Source organism: Nansenia antarctica (assembly GCF_963989245.1).
Source record: "Nansenia antarctica genome assembly, chromosome: 16".
Lineage (NCBI taxonomy): Eukaryota > Metazoa > Chordata > Actinopteri > Argentiniformes > Microstomatidae > Nansenia > Nansenia antarctica.
The window spans coordinates 17106110-17125473 of NC_137686.1; the positions used below are offsets into that span (position 1 = coordinate 17106110).

General features: G+C 42.0%; 2 protein-coding genes and 1 long non-coding RNA gene across 3 annotated transcripts; all 3 read right to left on the reverse strand.

Annotated features, from left to right (window-relative positions):
• Nucleotides 1-246: 246 nt before the first annotated feature.
• LOC308171589 lies at nucleotides 247-870 on the reverse strand. Its single transcript, XR_013937843.1, has 3 exons — nucleotides 719-870; nucleotides 419-591; nucleotides 247-308 (listed from the first exon to the last, which is right to left on the reverse strand). It is a non-coding gene; the product is annotated as an uncharacterized lncRNA (long non-coding RNA).
• A 41-nt stretch (nucleotides 871-911) lies between these two features.
• Nucleotides 912-4816, reverse strand: LOC308171586 (complement C3-like). Its single transcript, XM_080546458.1, has 10 exons — nucleotides 4771-4816; nucleotides 4381-4523; nucleotides 4075-4287; nucleotides 3850-3916; nucleotides 3616-3696; nucleotides 3211-3414; nucleotides 1876-1954; nucleotides 1621-1780; nucleotides 1385-1477; nucleotides 912-1217 (listed from the first exon to the last, which is right to left on the reverse strand). The coding sequence occupies exons 2-10, from the start codon at nucleotides 4495-4497 to the stop codon at nucleotides 1023-1025; spliced, it is 1209 nt and encodes a 402-aa protein (XP_080402584.1). The 5' UTR covers nucleotides 4498-4523; nucleotides 4771-4816; the 3' UTR covers nucleotides 912-1022.
• Nucleotides 4817-5155: 339 nt separating this feature from the next.
• LOC308172026 (venom factor-like) lies at nucleotides 5156-18959 on the reverse strand (the record flags this gene model as incomplete). Its single annotated transcript, XM_080546936.1, has 16 exons — nucleotides 5156-5265; nucleotides 5406-5606; nucleotides 5719-5793; nucleotides 11203-11329; nucleotides 11535-11696; nucleotides 11820-12017; nucleotides 13402-13752; nucleotides 13936-14051; nucleotides 14604-14745; nucleotides 16646-16760; nucleotides 16998-17085; nucleotides 17187-17269; nucleotides 17448-17542; nucleotides 17793-17863; nucleotides 18419-18523; nucleotides 18875-18959. 16 exons carry the CDS (start codon nucleotides 18957-18959, stop codon nucleotides 5156-5158), a joined length of 2124 nt encoding a protein of 707 aa, XP_080403062.1.
• Nucleotides 18960-19364: the final 405 nt, after the last annotated feature.

The following is a 19364-nucleotide window of genomic DNA, read 5'->3' on the forward strand; positions in this document are numbered from 1 at the left end:
ACTTCTCCTCTAGGATCATGCGATAGTATTTTGACAGGACCTAGAGAGATCAGGATAATGAAGAGGGTGACAGAGTTCACTCACATTTCTCTGACATAAAAGCATTGCAATAAATGGGAGAAAACTAACATAATCAATACGACAGGGCTAGGGTTAACATCATAATCAGTACCACATGAACTGAACTCAGCACGCCTGTGTACAAAAATGTACACCGCTTGAAGCTGATATGTGGAAGGCTCACACACCAGCAATGTTGCTCTCCCTGTCCCCTTCGCCTCATAAGAGAATTTCGTCAACTGCGGTATCTGCAACAGTCATGAGCATAATGAATAAAACTACTGGTGTGCAACAAAACTACCTTTGCATGTTTTGAGAGTAAAACATAATAATGGTGCAATAATTCAATGTAACTCACCCTTTCTGATCGTGACAGGAAGTTGGAATTCTGGTCTAACTTCCAGGTGAGTTTGCTGCTTTTGTCTGTGCGGACAGGACTGGTGAGAGAAAGGCTCACACTTATATCATTGCTGGGGGGGGGGGGCTCTTTTGTCGGTACAGAGCAAGGGCCTGGAATACTACTATGGTGCACTGGAGAGATCCACAGGGAAGGGGGGGGGGGTGCCGTGAAGGGGAGAAAAAAGGAGAGAAACTAGTTAAAAAAACAGATTAGTTTTGATTTCCTGTGCGTGGTTTTGGGTTAACATAATGTTGTTACCTGCGTGTTTCCAAACGATCCAGTTCTGCTGCCCCTGGCCACAAGCCAGTCACTGACAGGCTTTGCCTTCTGAAGCTCACCAAGTGTCACAAGGGCCAAAAGTGCATATCCTGTAGCCTCCACTCCTTTGTCATCAGTTCCACCCCAATGGGTGCCTTGAGGAGAGTCAATTACAGGGGGTACAGGCCTGGTAAACATGTACTGCAGTGCTACAGGCAACTAAACCTGTATGTAGACAGAAATTCAGACATGCAGATAGATAGGAAATGAAAATGAATTAAAGCTGGCGATTGTTTTATCACATTCACGAATTACCTGTCCTAGTCCTCTCTAAGTGTTTAATAAGGTTAGATTTCATGATCGTTTCATGATCGATTTCAGATCCTTTGTTAAACCGTGCCAGGGCATAGGAGGATATAGCCACAGTGTAGGGACTGGACTGAGAGGGAAGTTTCTTATTTATTTGGTCCGCGGCCTTCTGCATGGCCCCATGCAGATCCTGCAAGTGACAGATGCAGGTGAGGAATGACAAGAAAATTAGGGACATTAGACCAGGGTAGCAATATACTAACAGTAACACGAGGTAAGGATGTTTTTTATTGAAAATGTCAAAATAAACCCAAACGCTACATAACGTTGTATCAAAATCACTGACATTAATTTTACCTTGACTCCATCCTTACAGATCCCATAAGCCTCGTCCATGGCTATCAGAACAAAAGCAGTAAGATCAATTCCCCCAACATTTGAAAGCTGGCCCTATGTATAAGGAGAGCAAGAACACTGTGTCAAGAGTTAGAAATACTGCAATTCAAAATGAATAACCATACACTTTTGACTGTCATTTGCTTCTTGTTTTATGTCTTAAAGTGGGCATACATTTGAATAGAAGACAATCTTACCGCAAGCCACTGGCTTGAGATTGCAGCTAACTCCTGGAAATTTCCTTCACTGTTCTGTTTTCCGATGAGGAAATTTAAAGGTTTGCACACTCTGTCAATGTCCACACCGTTCTCAAACTCATACATCATGGCAAACACCTTGGCAGTGTATGCTGTCACCCTGGGGACAAAAGACAGAGACAGTGTTAAGAATTGCATACCTCCGTACAGATACATACTTATATATATCATATCTGATTATGTTACTGCACTGACCATGTGCTTGGTCTGTTTTCTATCTGATAGGTAGGATATGTATCATCAGATCTTCTGTAAACAAGGTGGTTGTGGTAGCCTGAGGAAGGAAAGGTAATAATAATAATAATAATAATAATAATAATAATAATAATATATTAGACTTATGTAGCGCTTTTCTAGACACTCAAAGAGGCTTTATAAACTGAAAAGATCGAGTAGTAGTAATGAAAAGAAACAAAAGGTAAATAAAAGAAAGTATAGGGGCCTTATTAAGGTAGTGCTGGGGACACATGGGAAGGGGAGGGGGAGAGGGTTAACTGGTGATGGCGAGCTTGAAGTGGTGGGTTTTGAGGGCCTGTTTAAATGTTGGGAGAGTGTTGGCCTGTCTGATGTGGTTGGGGAGGGCATTCCAGAGGGACGGGGCTGTGGCTGAAAAGGCCCCATCACCCCAGGTCCGGAGCTTGGTCCTGGTGGTCTTGAGGGTGGTTTGGTCGTCAGACCTGAGGCAACGGGAGGGATGTGGAAAGGGACGAGGTCGGCAAGGTAGGAGGGGGCCAGATTGTTGATGGCTTTGTAAGTGGTGAGTAGGATTTTGAATTGGATCCTGTATTTGACTGGGAGCAAGTGTAGGTTTTGGAGGACAGGGGTGATGTGGTCACGGCGGCGAGTGGAGGTGAGCAGACAGGCAGCAGAGTTCTGGACGTATTGGAATTTGTTTAGGATGTTATTAGGCAAGATGACGAGAAATAGAACCAGATATAACAGAGGAGGAGAGTGAGATATTGAGGTCTGAGTATCTTTCAATAAGACCTAATAAGATATAGGTAAATTCTCTCCATACGTGAATCTGACAACGGTATTGAATTGGGGTAAGGGGATTCTATCAACGTGATGCTCGAAATTGAGCCGGTGATTTCAACCAGAATTATCAGGCAAAACTGCTCACCAGCAAAATTACAAGATCGAAAACATCTACAGCTAACTTCGTTTTCTCATTCTGTGAAAGTCAGATTGTAAAAACAGTATCTTCAATGAGTGCTTCAGAAAAAACATTAGGGGGACATAAACATTAGTCTTTGTGGACATCTTCCCATCATCCATTTTCACTTCCTTGTTCTCAGAATTGGTTCCGAGATGACTGTAGTGTAGGCCTAGCATTAAATAAGAATAATCCTATGATTTCTGACAATGTTCTGTGAACCCCAAGATAGTCTGTGAATAATGAAAGCCCTAAACATATAACAAAGATACACAACAGACAATTTTCAGTTATTTTCAGTTTTAGGCTTGATTATTTGAGATAATGGGAAGATACAGAAAGCGCCGATGAATCAGTCGATTCTTTGAATTTACCTCTCAGGGCAGATTTAAGAGCCTTCACCCTCTTGTCTACCCCCACCTCTTCCCAGGCATTGGCATTGTCCATGTAGTGTACAGCAATGATCGTGGGAGTCATCGCAGCCAGGTTCTGCTCTACACAGCCTCCTGGCATTCTAATAAGCTTTTTGAGGACAGCACCACCAATAGAGTTCCACACCGTGTTTGCCAGGCGGTCCCCTAGTAGTCAGAGAAGATTTTAGTTTGAATGGGGTATTAAGCTACTGTTGATTTTCAGAGTGGCATTTTCATGAATCTCACATCACTGTAAACTGCCAAAAGCATGTAAAAAGGTCTTTGGCACTTAGATATTTTTCACATGCATATTACATCATGCTTCCCCCGTAGACACAAGTTGATAAGTAGAGACTTGAGGTTTACCTTGTAGTGTGATGGTACTAGTTGGCTTAAAGTCTGGAAGCATGTTCGGCAGATCGATTGTAACATCATCCATCTGCCTCCCTGTGCAATGAGCAACAAAAACACAAACAACCAACAAAAATCATGTCAACAGTAAAGTAATTCAGTATGTGTTGTGTTTTTAGGCCAAGGTCCCAGATAGCTCTACAACAAACAATTAGCCATGTTGTTACCCAAGAGGGTCTACTACCTCACCATTAAAAATGTTATCAGAAGGCTCCAAAATCACTTTATTTAATTTGGATTCCTCCACTCCTGCAGGCTGCAATATGAGAACACATAGAAAGAAAGGGAGAGAGAGATAGAGGAGAGAGAGAGAGAGAAAGAGAAAGATACTGTATGTTACAGACGCACTTTATGCATGCTTAACCAAACTGTGAGAATGGGCGATGTGCAGCCTGTGGGCTGTCTGAGCCTCACCATAACCCGGAGAGATTTCTCGACACCGTCCTTGGCTCCATCAAAGTTGTAGACCTTAACAGTGATATGGTGTTCGCCTGGCCTTTTAGGAATGACTGTGACGTATAATACTTTCTGACTATTCCTGTCCACAGCTAGGCCTCTCAGTTTATATGTTCCTTTTTCGCTCTTTGGGAGGCAGAGATCTTCACTACCCTTCACTGTCATAATGAGCTGAAGGGGAGGGAAAGAGAGATCAATGACCACCTACGGATTCATAGGTTTTTACATTAATACATTGTCTAGAGTTGAGTTTAAGATGTTTACCTCAGTAATATCTTCGTCTAGATAGTTGTTTATAACTACTTTGATCTCCACTCGCTCTCTGGTCACAACAGCGTAGGGCATGCGTAGGTCCACAGAGAACTTCTTTTCAACGATCATTTCCACAGGCTTTGCGACACACACTCCTGCAAAGGGAAGAACTGCTGGTTAAGCATGGAGCATGGAGCAGGGAACATGGAGCATGGAGCATGGAACATGGAGCATGCATGCTGGTGGTTTCCATTCCCACTGCAACCATATTAACACAAAATGTATGTAAATCACTTTAGGTGACAAAAGAGCTGCTAAATGGCATATACTATAGATAAAAACATTAGGCAACAGGTATTTGATGATGGTCACTAAAGACAGGAGGCAATTGGAGTCACCTACCTCTGGTGTTTGAGGTGCTGGTACCCAGAACCAGCCACGATGTGATGGAGTCTCGCAGAACATCTTTATCATTTGTAAATTTAACAAAGCTGATAGAAATAGATACAAGTCAGCCAGAATGTGAGAGTAATGTCAATGTCCACATGTAATCTGAGATATAAGGTGTAGCTTTAGTGGGATCAGCATGATACAGAGGAAAGTTACTCAAAAGCTCTCAAGGAAAGCCAGACTACAAGCCCATTATGAGTAGATGCATCATACAGTATCTTGATAGCAACTATGACAGATGCATATGCCTGTGAATGAAGATTGCTTGGATTGGGAATATCTACAAGATTCCCTTGTTAGAAGTTGACAATGGCCCATTATTAAAAACATTGTTTTATTACCCTAGATCATTGGTCTTGCCACTCAGTGTTATGGTGGACCACATCCAGCTGACTGCAAATTTGGAGCGGGGATGGATGTCTTCCTCTATGTATGTTTCCTCATCAGCTTCAAGAAAAAGGGAAAGACCAGGTATGACTTCATCACACAGCTAGTACAGTATAACATGTGCTGTATACAGTATGTGTGACAGAGAATGCGAGAGAGGGGGGTGGAAGAGTGAATGCAAACTGAGAGAATGCCCTTACAGCGAGCATGGACCAGTTCTGTGGTGCTGAAGCGCTTCTTATCTTCCTGGATCCCTCGACAGCAGCGTAGGAAGGTATCCACACACGTCTGTCCCTCGGTGATGAAAGTAGAGCGCTTCTCACACGAGTAATCCAAAGGAAAGTTCATCAAACCATCACGACAGCATCGCTTCTCCAGAGTACCCTCCGCATACCTCTTTGCTTTGGGAAAAACATCACATCACAGTAAAAATACTGTAACTTAACACAAACACAAAACACGTGTTCTGTGAATAAGAGATTTTCTGTCTTCTTTTAGCCCATGCTCACTTACCAAGTTCCTCTTTGGCCTGCTGTAAAGACTCTGCGCGTCGCTTCCTTCTCGGTGTCTCTACATTACAGCTGACACCTAAGAGGCATTTCCAAAGAAACTGAATGTAATAAAGTAACAACGGCCTAATCTTGATTACAGAAAATATATATATTATGAGAGGTATGATGATGAATCTACAGGGTTTTGATTCTCTATCCATAATTGTGACACGATCTGGTGAAAAGGTCGCGCAAATGAGTGTTTTCCATTTGTTTGCATTTTACGAAAGTTTAAGTGTTGAAGTGACCATTTGATATAACAAACACCAGTTTAAGGATCACTAAATACTTGGAATTGGATTCACTGTATGTTGTGTCCTGTTTATACCGCCAGTGGGCGCTAGTATACAAGTGATGTATGCAGTGACGGAAGTGATGTATGCACTTCCGGAGGTAAAGAACGGGAGTTGAATAAATGGCGAATTGAACAGCAGCAGCGTGTCTCCCGGTCTCATTCTTTTACGAACTACTTTCTTACTACAGAATACCACATTTTTGGCGACGAGGATGGCTATTTCCGTACCCTTACCTACACCGTTCATGCCTGTGCCAGGCGAACCTGCTATTTCTTTTCCTACTTGGTTGAGAATGTTTGAAAATTACATGCTAGTAATTGATGCTACCGGAGAACAATGGCCGGAGGAAAGAAAGCGCGCGATTCTTCTCCATGCACTTGGGACCGAAGGACAAAGACTGTTCTACACTCTAAAGGATACGGGTGTTACCTACACTTCTGCCGTGGATGGACTGAAAAAGTACTTTGTTCCTAAGGTGAATGTGATTGCTGAACGTCACAAATTTCGACAGAGAGCTCAGGGTCCTGACGAGACGGTTAATCAGTTCCTTGCTTCATTACGCGAGCTAGCTGCAGCTTGTGAATTTGGCGTCATGGAGGAACAAATGATTCGTGATCAACTGATTGAGCGTGTTGCTAATACACGCATACGAGACAGACTTTTGCTTGAATCGGACTTGTCTCTGGACAAAGCTACTTCAATGGCCTTACAAATCGAGGCTGGACTACGGAACTCCAACGTTCTCTCTGGAGCTACAGCTTCGGTGAGAGCCATCGAGAAACAGCCGACGAGGAGGAGGTTCGACAAGGGCAAGAAGAAAGATCCGACGACGACTGCACCTGCCACGGTCTACAGCCAGCCAGCTACAACTGGGAATCAGCGAGCCTGCTTCCGATGCGGATCCACAGGACACTTAGCTAACAAGCCTACATGCCCGGCGGTTAAGGTCACTTGCAATACATGCGGAAAAGTTGGACATTTTTCCAAGGTGTGTAGATCGGCTCAAAAAGAGGTGCGTGAGGTAATGGTGAATGACGTTACTGTGCTTTACATGCAGGGGGCCGTCGTGAATGATAAAATTATGTGTACTGTACGAGTTGATGCAAATTATCATTCCCATGATGTTGAGCTGATAGTGGATACAGGCTCATCTGTTTCTATTATTCCAGAGAGTACTTACCAGACACTTTTCCATACATGTGTCCTTGCTGAGCCTACAGTGAATCTGATTACTTACTCCAGAGAGAAAATTCCTGTTAAAGGTTGCATGCATGCTACAGTTGTTCATAATGGACATTCAGTTACAGGTTCATTGATAGTGGTTGAATCAGGAAATGCATTGCTGGGACTAGATTTATTTGTAGCATTGCAGATGTGCATTGAGGGTAACAAAATTATTACTGTTCGCTCTGCTAGCTCTCCTACTGTGCTCCGAGCACCTACTGTACAGAGTACCACTCCACAGACCGAACCAGAGGTTCTAGTACAGGAGTTAGGGTGTGCAAAAGGTTTTATGCACAAAATACAGGTTAAACCAGATGCTGTGCCAGTACAGCAGAAACTGAGGAGGCTTCCGTTCTCAGTGAGGCAGGCTGTGACCGATGAGCTCGCAGATCTACAAGAAAAAGGCGTTATAGAACGTATAGACGCATCTCCATGGGTTTCCCCTATAGTTGTGACCCAGAGAAAGGGGGGAGGAAAGCCTCGCCTGTGTGTTGACCTCAGAGAACCTAATAAGGCAATCATCAGTGACTGTCATCCCTTACCGCACATGGATGAACTGTTCGCTGAGCTCCGTGGAGCCACAGTCTTTTCTACTATAGACTTAGCATCTGCTTATCACCAGTTGCCATTGCATCCAGATAGCCGTGATTTAACTGCGTTTATCACGCATGAGGGTCTCTTTCGTTTCTGCCGAGTGCCATTTGGCCTCGCTTCTGCTCCTTCAGCTTTTCAGAAAATGATGTCGACTGTACTGACAGGCCTGCCAGGCGTACAGGCCTACCTGGATGATGTGATCTGCTACGGCATCACACAGCAGGATCACGATGTCAGCCTACGGAGAGTGCTACATGCTCTAAATGAAGTGGGACTTAAACTGAACATGCACAAGTGTAAGTTCAACCAGAAAGCTCTGCGCTTCCTGGGCCACACTGTGTCCAAAGATGGTCTTCATCCTGACCAAGACGGGGTCAGTGCTGTGGCGAACGCGCCTGCCCCGCACGACACATCCTCCCTGCGGTCCTTCCTAGGACTTGCATCGTGGTATAGTAAATTCATACCTGACTTCTCCACTGTGGTGGAACCGCTACGTGCTACACTCAGGGAATCTACTGACACTAAGTTTGAATGGACAGCGGATGCAGAGTCCAGTTTTACTGAGGTTAAGAGACTGATTACTGAGAGTCCTACCTTAGCATTATATGATCCTGAGTTACCTACTTATGTCACTACCGATGCTTCTAACTATGGATTGGGGGCTGTAATGAGCCAGATTCACCCAGACAATACAGAAAGAACCATAGCTTTTGCGTCCAGGACACTTTCTCCTGCAGAGAGAAAGTACTCTACCGTCGAGCGTGAGGCGCTGGCATGCGTTTGGGCGGTGGAAAGGTGGAGAACCTACCTGTGGGGACATCGTTTTGTCCTACGCACAGACCACCAAGCGTTGACAACCCTACTCACTTCCAGGGGTACGGGTCGCGCAGGTCTGAGAATAGCGAGATGGTCTGCACGTCTACTATGCTTTACTTATGATGTCACTTACCATCCAGGGAAACGTAATGTGACTGCTGACTGCTTGTCCAGACTCCCTCTGCCTTCGACAGGAGAGGTGGAGGAGGAGCCAGACATGGTGGGCTACTGTGTTCACAGGTTCATCACATGCCATATCTGTGACCGAGTTCACTGCTGCCTGTGAGGCCTGTCCTGAACTGACTCAACTGAGACAGCAGATACAGAAAGGTTGGCCAAAATGCAGTAAGAATGTGACAAAGGAACTTGCTCCATATTTTAGAGTGAGAGATGAACTGGCTGTGGATGAACTACTTGTCATGAGAGGCCCCGACCGTGTGATGGTTCCTACTACACTACGGTCTAAAGTTGTAAATTTAGCTCATGAAGCGCATCAGGGAATAGTGCGTACTAAACAGAGACTACGAGAGCTATATTGGTGGCCGCAAATGGACAGATGTGTCCAGACATTAGTAGGCTCATGTGTACCCTGTCAATACAATGACAAAACAGCCAAAACTGCGCCTGCACCACTTACCCCAGTGGAACTGCCAGGTGGACCATGGGAGAAGGTGGCCATTGACATTGTTGGTCCCTTTGACTGTGCGACATGGGACTGCCGTTATGCTATTACACTCACAGACTATTACAGTAAGTGGCCAGAGGTGGCGTTTGTCTCTACTGTAACTACAGAGGCGGTTATTAGCTTCTTGACTACAGTGTTTAGTCGTGAAGGTAACCCTTCCTTCCTGGTCTCTGACAACGGATGTCAGTTTACCTCCCATGCTTTTGCAAGCTTTCTGGGAGAGAGAGAGATAAAGCACCTGCGTTCCAGTGTTTATTATCCAAGAGCCAACGGGGCTATTGAGAGATTTAATCGAGTTCTCAAAGAGTGTATTCAGACGGCTGAGAGAATGCACAAGCCATGGAAACATGCAGTAACAGAGTTCTTACTGAACTATCGCGCTACGCCGCATGCTACTACAGGAGCTACTCCCTTTGAGTTGCTGAGGAACAGAAAGATGCATACAAAACTAAATGTCCTCCCTGTCTCACAACAAATTAAGTCACATGAGAAAGTGCAGGAGACAGTGAGACGCAAGCAACAGGAGAGTAAGGAGTACACAGACAGAATGAGGGGAGCGAAAGTGCCCATGTTCCAAGTGAATGACACCGTACGTGTCCGCAGACCGGAGCATGTAAAAAAGGGATCATCAAGATTCACAGAACCGCTGACAGTAGTTAGTAAAGCAGGACAGAATACATACCGGCTCAGTGATGGTCGAAAATGGAATGCATCCAAGCTTACACGCTTCCCCAAGGATGCTCTGTCTGGCACCAGTGGTGAAAAGGAGATTGAGCTAGAGGAGTTCACGGTGCCTGAGACAGAGAATGTGTTTAATGAACCAGGTCCAAGAAGGAACCTGAGAGTCAGAAACCCACCTAGGTGGCTGGTAGACTTTGTGCCGTAGAGAACGTACTAAAAGGGTAGGATAGAACACGGTTCTAACTTAGTACAAAAAGGTCCTACAATGCAATGACAAAAGTGAATGTTCATTTCATGTTTCACTGTCATAAACTGTTTATTGTTGTTATTCATTCTGCTGATTCATTCATTTTCATTTCCTTAGTTTTCATTTTATTTCAATTGTACTGACTGTAATTCCTTTAAGAAAGGGGGAAATGTTGTGTCCTGTTTATACCGCCAGTGGGCGCTAGTATACAAGTGATGTATGCAGTGACGGAAGTGATGTATGCACTTCCGGAGGTAAAGAACGGGAGTTGAATAAATGGCGAATTGAACAGCAGCAGCGTGTCTCCCGGTCTCATTCTTTTACGAACTACTTTCTTACTACAGAATACCACACTGTATCGTCTACCATAGGCTACTGGGTAAATGATACATGGATTGTAAACAAACTTATGTTTTAGGACATGTGTGATCTGTGTGATCATCCAATTATGTGTAGTTATGTGTTTTTAGAATGTTGATGTCCTATCAGCATGTTGTGATGTGCTAAACATGCAGTTAGATGTTCATAGTGATGTTACTTTTTAGCTACTAGCTTCTAGCAGCTGTTATGCGTGTGTGATTCAGAGCGACTTTCTCCGGTATTTGATTTGAGCTGTACCAACATTCAAATAAGCATATCTTCTTCAACTATTTGTGTTCAATGATTGATTCAACTGATTTCAATGCATGACACATCATTTGAAAGCTTACAATCTGCAGTTTCATAATCTGGAAAAAACTGAAAAACTTGCCCAACTTGAGAACTTTTTCACCAGACCCTGTCACAATTGATTTGTCATCCCAAGCTTACATGTCTACTCACTCATCACTCTAAATGACTGTAGTACATTGTTGATTCAATACTATGTGTAACAGAATATCATTTAGTCTGCGTAGCTCATACTCTGTCTAGGTGGTGTTTTTTCGAGATTGGACTTGAAAAGGAGGCCAGCATCGGAGAAGATAGCCATATTGTTTTTCCCTCCTCCCCTTGTGCAACCTATGTCACCCCTCTCCACCTCATCCCAGATCTGAAAGAGGGACAGAGAGAGACAGGGGATGTCAAAACTTAAAGCAAAGTAGAGGAGAGTTAAGTTCAAGTAAAATGACACTCGGGTAAAGTAAAAATAAAGGTCTTATACGCAAAAGCTGTTATTAAGTCAAATAAAGGTTTTAAGTACCACAATTGTACATACATAATTGTGGTACTTCTGCTCTTCTCAACCTGCAGAATACCTTGTTCTGGGTGAGAATTCCCTCTTTGCTCAGCGCATATGCAGCCTTGTCGACAACCACCAGGCCAACTTTGGCACCTGGGTCACCGTTTACCACCACAGTAAACACTTCCTTTGGTTTGTATACTTGGCGCGTATTACCTTTCTCTATTGACAATTCAAGCTGAAAATCAGACATGAACAGATGTAAAGAGCATTAAGAAGGTTGAAGGTTAGCACAAGGTCCTGAGAAAACACTTTCAATAATAATTGTCTAAATGTATAAAGCCACGGGATCCAGGGTTACCTTTCCCATACACTCGTCTTCCACATCCACCCATATGGAATCAGCTACAACCTCCTTAATCTGACCTGGCATCGTGTAGAAACATAGCAGGCGGAAGGAGGGCAGCATGTCTGGAGATACTCTCAAGGTCTTTTCGATGAGCTGATTACGGCCTGTCAGCCATCTACCAACCTCGATAATTTTCCCTTTGCTGACCACCTGATAAAACATTTACAATGGGAGGAGAGGAGGGTTACACTGAGCACATATATTACAGTTTTTTTTACGGTCGCTAAGTCGCAGTGTTCAATACTGAAGTCACAGAGTCACAACTCTTCATACAGTCAGCGAAGCAGAAGTCTATGTGGACCAAACTGTGACTCTGACTCTGTGATTTGTGCATTGCTGCTTTCATACAGAATGCATTCAATGACCACGTTCTCCAAAATCCATAACACTTCTCTCATTCAAGCTCCCCCACCTACAAAACACTATGTATTTACAAAAAATGTTTCCAATGTTACGTAACATACTGTGTTCAAAACTGTGAAGAACACATTCAAAATGATTTGGTGCATTTTTACAGTAATCATATTTCTATCATATATACCGAAAGGTTGCAATAAACAGTTTTTTTGCACAGTGTTTGAGTGTGCAGATGCTGTTATTTTGCACTCTATTGATACTCTATATATTGATAGTTCCAGCACCTCAGCAAAGTCTGATAACGGATGAGCAATTTTCACTATTTGCAGTAATCATATTGAAATGTCTAGAAAATATTTGCAGAATATATACAATGAAATGAAATAGACTAAATTAATTGCCAGGGAAGACATTAGATGTGACCAGATGCAGACCAGAGGGTGGACGAAAACCCTCAGGAGTGAGAAATGTTTTGTGATTGCTATTGTATTGTAGCCCTGGAATTTCTGTTTTTCTTTTTTGTTTGAGCTTTGCATCTTCCACTTTATTTTCCACTTTTCATTTTACACAAGTAAATGTAGTGTACTTTGAAGTAAATGTACCGTAACTTACTTTCTGCAAAGATACTGAAAAAAATAAATACACTAAAGGATAGAAGCAAATTACGGCATTTCTGATTAATTCTTGTTGCTTTACAGTTGTACAGTCAACTATTCTGTCTATGATTATATATATATTATATAAATCAAACCCTTTTTATAATGAAATATTCATTCTTGTGAAAATCATTCAAACTATGTAATGCTACCTCTTGTTAGTGTTTTGTAAGTCAGAATGTTATGAATGACTGTGTATGTTTTCTGAGTGAACATTGTTGCCAGTGTATGGTTAAACGAGCTTCTTTTGAGACATGAATGAAGTGATTGGCCAACATGCATGTTAGTAATGCAGACTGTATGAAGAGTTGTGACTGTGACTTCAGTATTGAACACTGCGACTTAGAGACTAAAAAAAACTGTAATGGAAACAAAGGAATAGTCTCTAAAGTGCAAACCCTGCAAATCTGGTACAGCACTCCAGCCAGGCTCAAGAACATGTAAGAGAACATGTACAACCCATACTTTTCACCCACAGGCTGTTAAGATATGCAAAAAATGATAATGAATCATTGTTTTACCATGTATGAAATGAAACCGTCTCGGAAAAGGTTCTTCTGGTCTGCGTGCCGGGTGTGGAGGGTAACTCTGAGACCTTCATCCTTTTTAATAACACGTTTGTTGACAGAAAGGTGGAGGTACTCTTTGATTCTCTTTGTCTCAAATACTTCAAGTGTGATCACCTTCACTGCCTGGTGACTGGGTTTCAAATTAAGATCCGCTGTTTTTACTTCTACTTGTTTACTTAGGTCGGTTTGTACAGTGTTGATATCGATAACAACTATTCCATATCCATCTGTCTTCTGTTTCAGGTTGCCATGCTCAATGTCAATGCCCTCCACAGGGGACCCAGATGTGTCTGTCAAGTACACCTAGAGGGAGAGAGAGAAAGGGGGGAGGAGAGACAGAGTGAGAGAGGGGGTGGGGGGGGGGTTATATTAGTTATTTGAGATTTGAGAATTTACTTGTTCATATACTCATCACTGCTCAGCTAGCCAACTTAAGCATCCTCAATATTAATATTGACCTGTGTACTGTGCCACCATAGGACTCACATAAAGACTGAATGGCATGCCTGGTTTGAAATACATGGAAGATTGGGTGAACTGAATGATGTACGGAGATTCAACCACTTTGATGCCTGTGAGCTCTCCTGTGACGATATCACTGCCTAGAGACACAGACAGAGACAAGGAGAGTATAAGGTTAATCTTATTAATAACTCTGTGACAGGGCAAACCACTAAAACACCTAAGCACACCCTTTGTAACCGCCTTCATTAATGCAGTTAAAGGTGTAAAAATATGTTTTGGACACTTTGTGTGTGTGTGTGTGTGTGTGTGTGTGTGTGTGTGTGTGTGTGTGTGTGTGTGTGTGTATGTGTGTGTGTGTGTGCGTGCGTGCGTGTGCATGTGCGTGTGTGAGTGTATATGGTGAAATATTTATACTTTATATAAATTGCAGGACCACGGAGCAACGTCTTCAACTCTTTATTGTATGTCTTTCAACCGTCCTCTATCGGATCCCTAAAACCAACTGTCACACTGTTACCATGGCAACTACAGGCGTCCATCAAGGACCTCCTGCTAGGCATTGTTATTAAGATGACCCAACCTGTGCCTGACATAAAATGTAACTTAAATGATATTGATAATTAAACATATTCATATGTCATGAATATTACATATGGGTGTGTGTACATCCATGTATAGTATTTACCCACCTGTGCTGGTGAAGACAGTAGCTCTTGCATAGATGGAGCGTCCAAGAATAGCACGGACGTTTTTCTTTTTCTGTGTTTCTTGTTGTTTGACAATTGTTGTTTCAATGTCAGCTGTAGTCAGTTTAGCTGTGGCTCTCCCATTCTAAAATCAAATCAACAAGATGTTAAATGTCAATCAGGGTTGGGGCGAATTCCTTTTCAATTCCATCGATTCAGGAAGTGTTTTGAAACTCCAATTCAACTCCAAATTCCAACATTAAGAAGACATAGAGTTGGTTTGCTGATTATTGGAGCATAAAGTATACACAGATTGTTTTTATGTATTGACAATTAATGACCTTTTATGAATTACTGAATTGGAATTTGTTGTGGAAATCCTCCACTGTAGTGTTTTAGCAAAGATGAGACTAAGAGTCAAAGGTTTTGAATCACAATATACACTCACCGAACACTTTATTAGGAACACTAAACTAATATAAGTTAGGTCCTCCCTTTGCTCTCAAAACAGCCTAAATTCTTCTGGGCATTGATTCCACAAGATGTTGGAAACATTCCTTTAATATTATGGGCCATGATAACATGATTGTATCATTGCCAATGGTTTCTGGCCCCAGCAGAGATTACTTTTCTTGCGATGACTGATGGATAGATGATCGCTTTGAAGTCGCTTTGGATAAAGGTGTCTGCTAAATGCCAACAATGTAATGTAAAATGTAAACGTAATTCCTGCAGATCTTTCAGGTGCACTTTCAAGCTGTGAATCTCCCGATCTACCACATCCCACAAGGTGGTGTAGGAGCCAGATATGGTCCTGTGATACGTACATGTATATCACTGTGTGGGCATGGGGTGGCGCTGTCACAATACCTGAGGCAGGTATACAAGGTAGCACCTTTGTTGTTATTGTCAGGTGTTGACCCCGGAAGGGCAAATAGGTTTGACCGCTTTTGGCGCTGAGTTTGTTTATTGTTATTTCTGTACATGTGAGTAAGCAATTGATGGCACATATTCAAGCAATAAATGTTGACTATACTGCAAATCAACGACTATGGATCCTGTATAACAAGCAGCAACACTTAAACTAGAACGCACGGCGCGTCAACCAGACAATCCGCGGGTTAGCATCTCAGTAGCTCAGTATTTGACTGTGTTCCTATAACAGGTGGTATCACAACCAGTGAATGGGAGGGCCACTGAAGAACTCTGAACTCATTGTCATGTTCATGAAACCAGTTTGAGATGACATTTGCTTTGTGACATGATGCATTATTAGGGAATTTATTTGATTGGAGAGGTTATTGTTGATACTGATATTATCGATATCAATTATCGATTCTGCTTATCGGTTAATTCTTTATCAATTCCCTTATCGATTCTTGATCTATTTTCTGTGTGGAACAAAAAGTAGGCCTACACAGGTTTTCACCGTCAACACAGCTGTATTGTTATACATGTTATCTCGAGTCTCTGAACACAGTGTATAATATCTGAACATAACATTTGAACATAAATAAAAACAAAAATAATATATATAAATGAGGGGTGCATTCATAAATAAGCTCTAGAAATCTGTTAATTAACGGTCAATTAAAAGTATTTACAAACTACACTGTAAACATGGTGGACACTGGACACTAACAATAACATTACCATCATTTCACTGGCGGCCAACAGTTGTCTTGTTGACATTAACATTAGCTAGCTTTCTCTTGCTAACTTTAGTGATGTTTACGGTTGGAACATACTGTGTCAATAACAGGTGTCACAAGCACTGTTTCCCACCGTCTACTTCCAACCTTGGAATCCCGTCTTGCCCAGCAACAATACAGCAACAGTACTCAGGAAATTTCCACAACCTGCCTCTAAGGGCAAGGCCTAGTACATTGGCAATACAGCAGTATTCTGTCTAAACCATTTCCATCAATTATATTTGATCACAAATTCAATTTATTTAAGTGTTTCTCTTTTATACCAGTGTTGCAACCTTTTGATGTTCATAGGCAGTTTAGAAGAGGCTTCAAATAAACATAAAACCCTCTTACCTGTAATGTAAGTCTTTGTATTGAGGTGGTGAACTGGATGCGGCTTTTGTCTTCCACATATCCAAAGGTGACATAAGCATAGCCTTCGACTGCAGCGTCATGAGCAGCGAAGTACCTGAGAGAACAATGTGTGTGGGGGGGAAAAATATTTAATTATGTCCATTTGATTATCACTATGGTTACTGTGTTTGGCAGTTGCTCATAGCATAAGAGATCCTGTGTTAGTTAGAGAGGTGACAGGGGTCATAGCAAATAAACAACTTTTCCATCTGTGGTATAATTTCATCTCATAACATCTAATGAGCAATGATTTTGCATCTGTTGTTTTATTAAATAACGTGGAAAAACTCACTTGACATCTATATCCACTGTAAGCTCTGTGTCTTCAACATGGAAAAACCTCTTGTTTGATTTTAGGGACACCTCAAATGTTGGCAACACTAGATACAACAATAACAACAGTCAAATGACATAGTGTGTTAAGACAAAGATCATCAAAGAAGCAGGTGAGTGAGATTAATGAGATTTTTGATGGTCTCACCATGCTTCTTCACATCAAATGTGGTGTTGAAGACCTTGTTAGTTTCACCCTGTAGTTCCGCCTCCAGGGTCCACGTTCCGTCCCTGTTGAACATAGAACACAAGAAAACATTAAAAGATACGTAATATAATAGATAAGAATGAAGTGTGCTAAGGCTGTGTAACCCCTTTGCGCACCACAGACGCACGCACGCATGCACCCATGCGCGCGCACAGACACACACACACACACCTGGGCTAAATATAGAGCGATTCATCTTACTTGACTATATCTGGGAGTGTAAATGTGCCGGTATGGTGTCCAGACATGACTTTTAGACCCATTGGGGTCTGTGAGATTAAAATGCCATCAGAGTTCTGTTGCAGAGCAGAGAATGAAATAAACATTTTAATGATGATGAATGAACAAAAAAACAGAATATGACATTAAACTTCAATGTATTGCTTAACACTACAACGGCCATGGTGGGGTTTGGGTTAGGGTTAATTTCAGGACCCTCCTTTCATGACGAGTGATTTTTGGGTAGCAGATTTCAATTCTAAAGAGGGGGTCTAAGAGTAGGTGAAATAGACACGGCTGTCCTAATGCTAATTATACGATTCTTACCTTTAAAGTGACACTAATAACTCCATCCATTGCCTTTGCCTCAAGGTTTGTGACAAATACCCTGTACTGTACTGAAAAGGGCAAAATAAGATTACTTATTTTTTTCATTTTGTGACTTATTTATCACTAATTGTGATAGTCTAACATATAGACACATATAACACATAGAGCTCTCAGATCTTCTGATGCTGGCTTTCTCTGTGTACGTACAAAAGAAGAGATATAGAGAGGCTGCATTCTCATTTTATGCACCCAAATTGTGGAATGCACTGCCAGTTTACATTAGGGTTGCAATCTCAGCAAATATTTTCAAGTCAAGACTAAAAATCCATCCTTTTAATATTGCCTTTAAATGACTAAATAAGTAAATTATGATTATATAATGATTAAAGCACTTTGAGCTGCAACGTTTGCAGGAAAAGTGCTATACAAATAAAAGTTATTATTATTATTATTATTATTATTATATCGGCCTCTTCATAACTGAATAACTGATACAATGATGCAGTAATACATGCTTATAACAAGTCTTGTATAAAGTATGAAGTATTTTGATATCAATAGATGAAGCATGCTGAATGTGGTGCACTAGATATCCAGTAGGTTTGGTATCTTTGCTCACTTACGATCTTCTCCAGGGTTATAGATGGGTTTATCTGTTTGTAGGAAGATGTAACCAGACTGGAAGGACAACAAAACAACTGTCTTCAGCACTTGGCCACTGATTTGTGCTTTTACAACCACAAACCGATTACCCTTTACATTGTCACTGAAATCGTTTGGATTAAGCTGCGAAGAGAGAGAGCGAGAGAGAGAGAGAGAGAGAGAGAGAGAGAGAGAGAGAGAGAGAGAGAGAGAGAGAGAGAGAGAGAGAGAGAGAGAGAGAGAGAGAGAGAGAGAGAGAGAGAGAGAGAGAGAGAGAGAGAGAGGCACAGCACATCATGTCAGAGAAGTGTCAGAGAATTGTATGAAATGTTTGAGAAATTAAAAAATATTTACCTTTATTCTATGCAGGGCCTGGTTCCCGACAAGTGTTTCTTTTGCTTCATATAGCGTCGATCTTTCAAGATAACGTCTCACACTGATGGTCACCTGTCCTTGCATGTCGCTCTCCAGGTATAAGATGTTCTCCTGACTGCCAACCCGAAGGATGTTTGGGGCTACCATCATAAAGCTGCAACAACAAGGTAGTGCAACTCCGTGACACACCACCCACAGATTACACCCCCCAAATCAGTCCACCTTAAAAAACCTTTATAGTAAAATCAAGCCCCAAAAACACTATTTTGGCAAAGAATCTGCAAAACATTTCCCCACATTAGGAAGAATGGTGTCCATCCATTCACATTTATTAATATAAGGATTCGGGGGTGATTCGAGCACCCTCCAATACAGTGTAGTGTACCGTCTATGATGAGTACGACTACGATCTTTTACATGACCACATCCAGGGGTCTCATTTATAGAAAGTACTTTGGATCAAATTTGATCTTACCCGTGTCGTACGTAGAAAACCACGTCAAAGTAGTGATTTATACAATTTCAACGTGAGTCGATTTGATCGTGGAAACG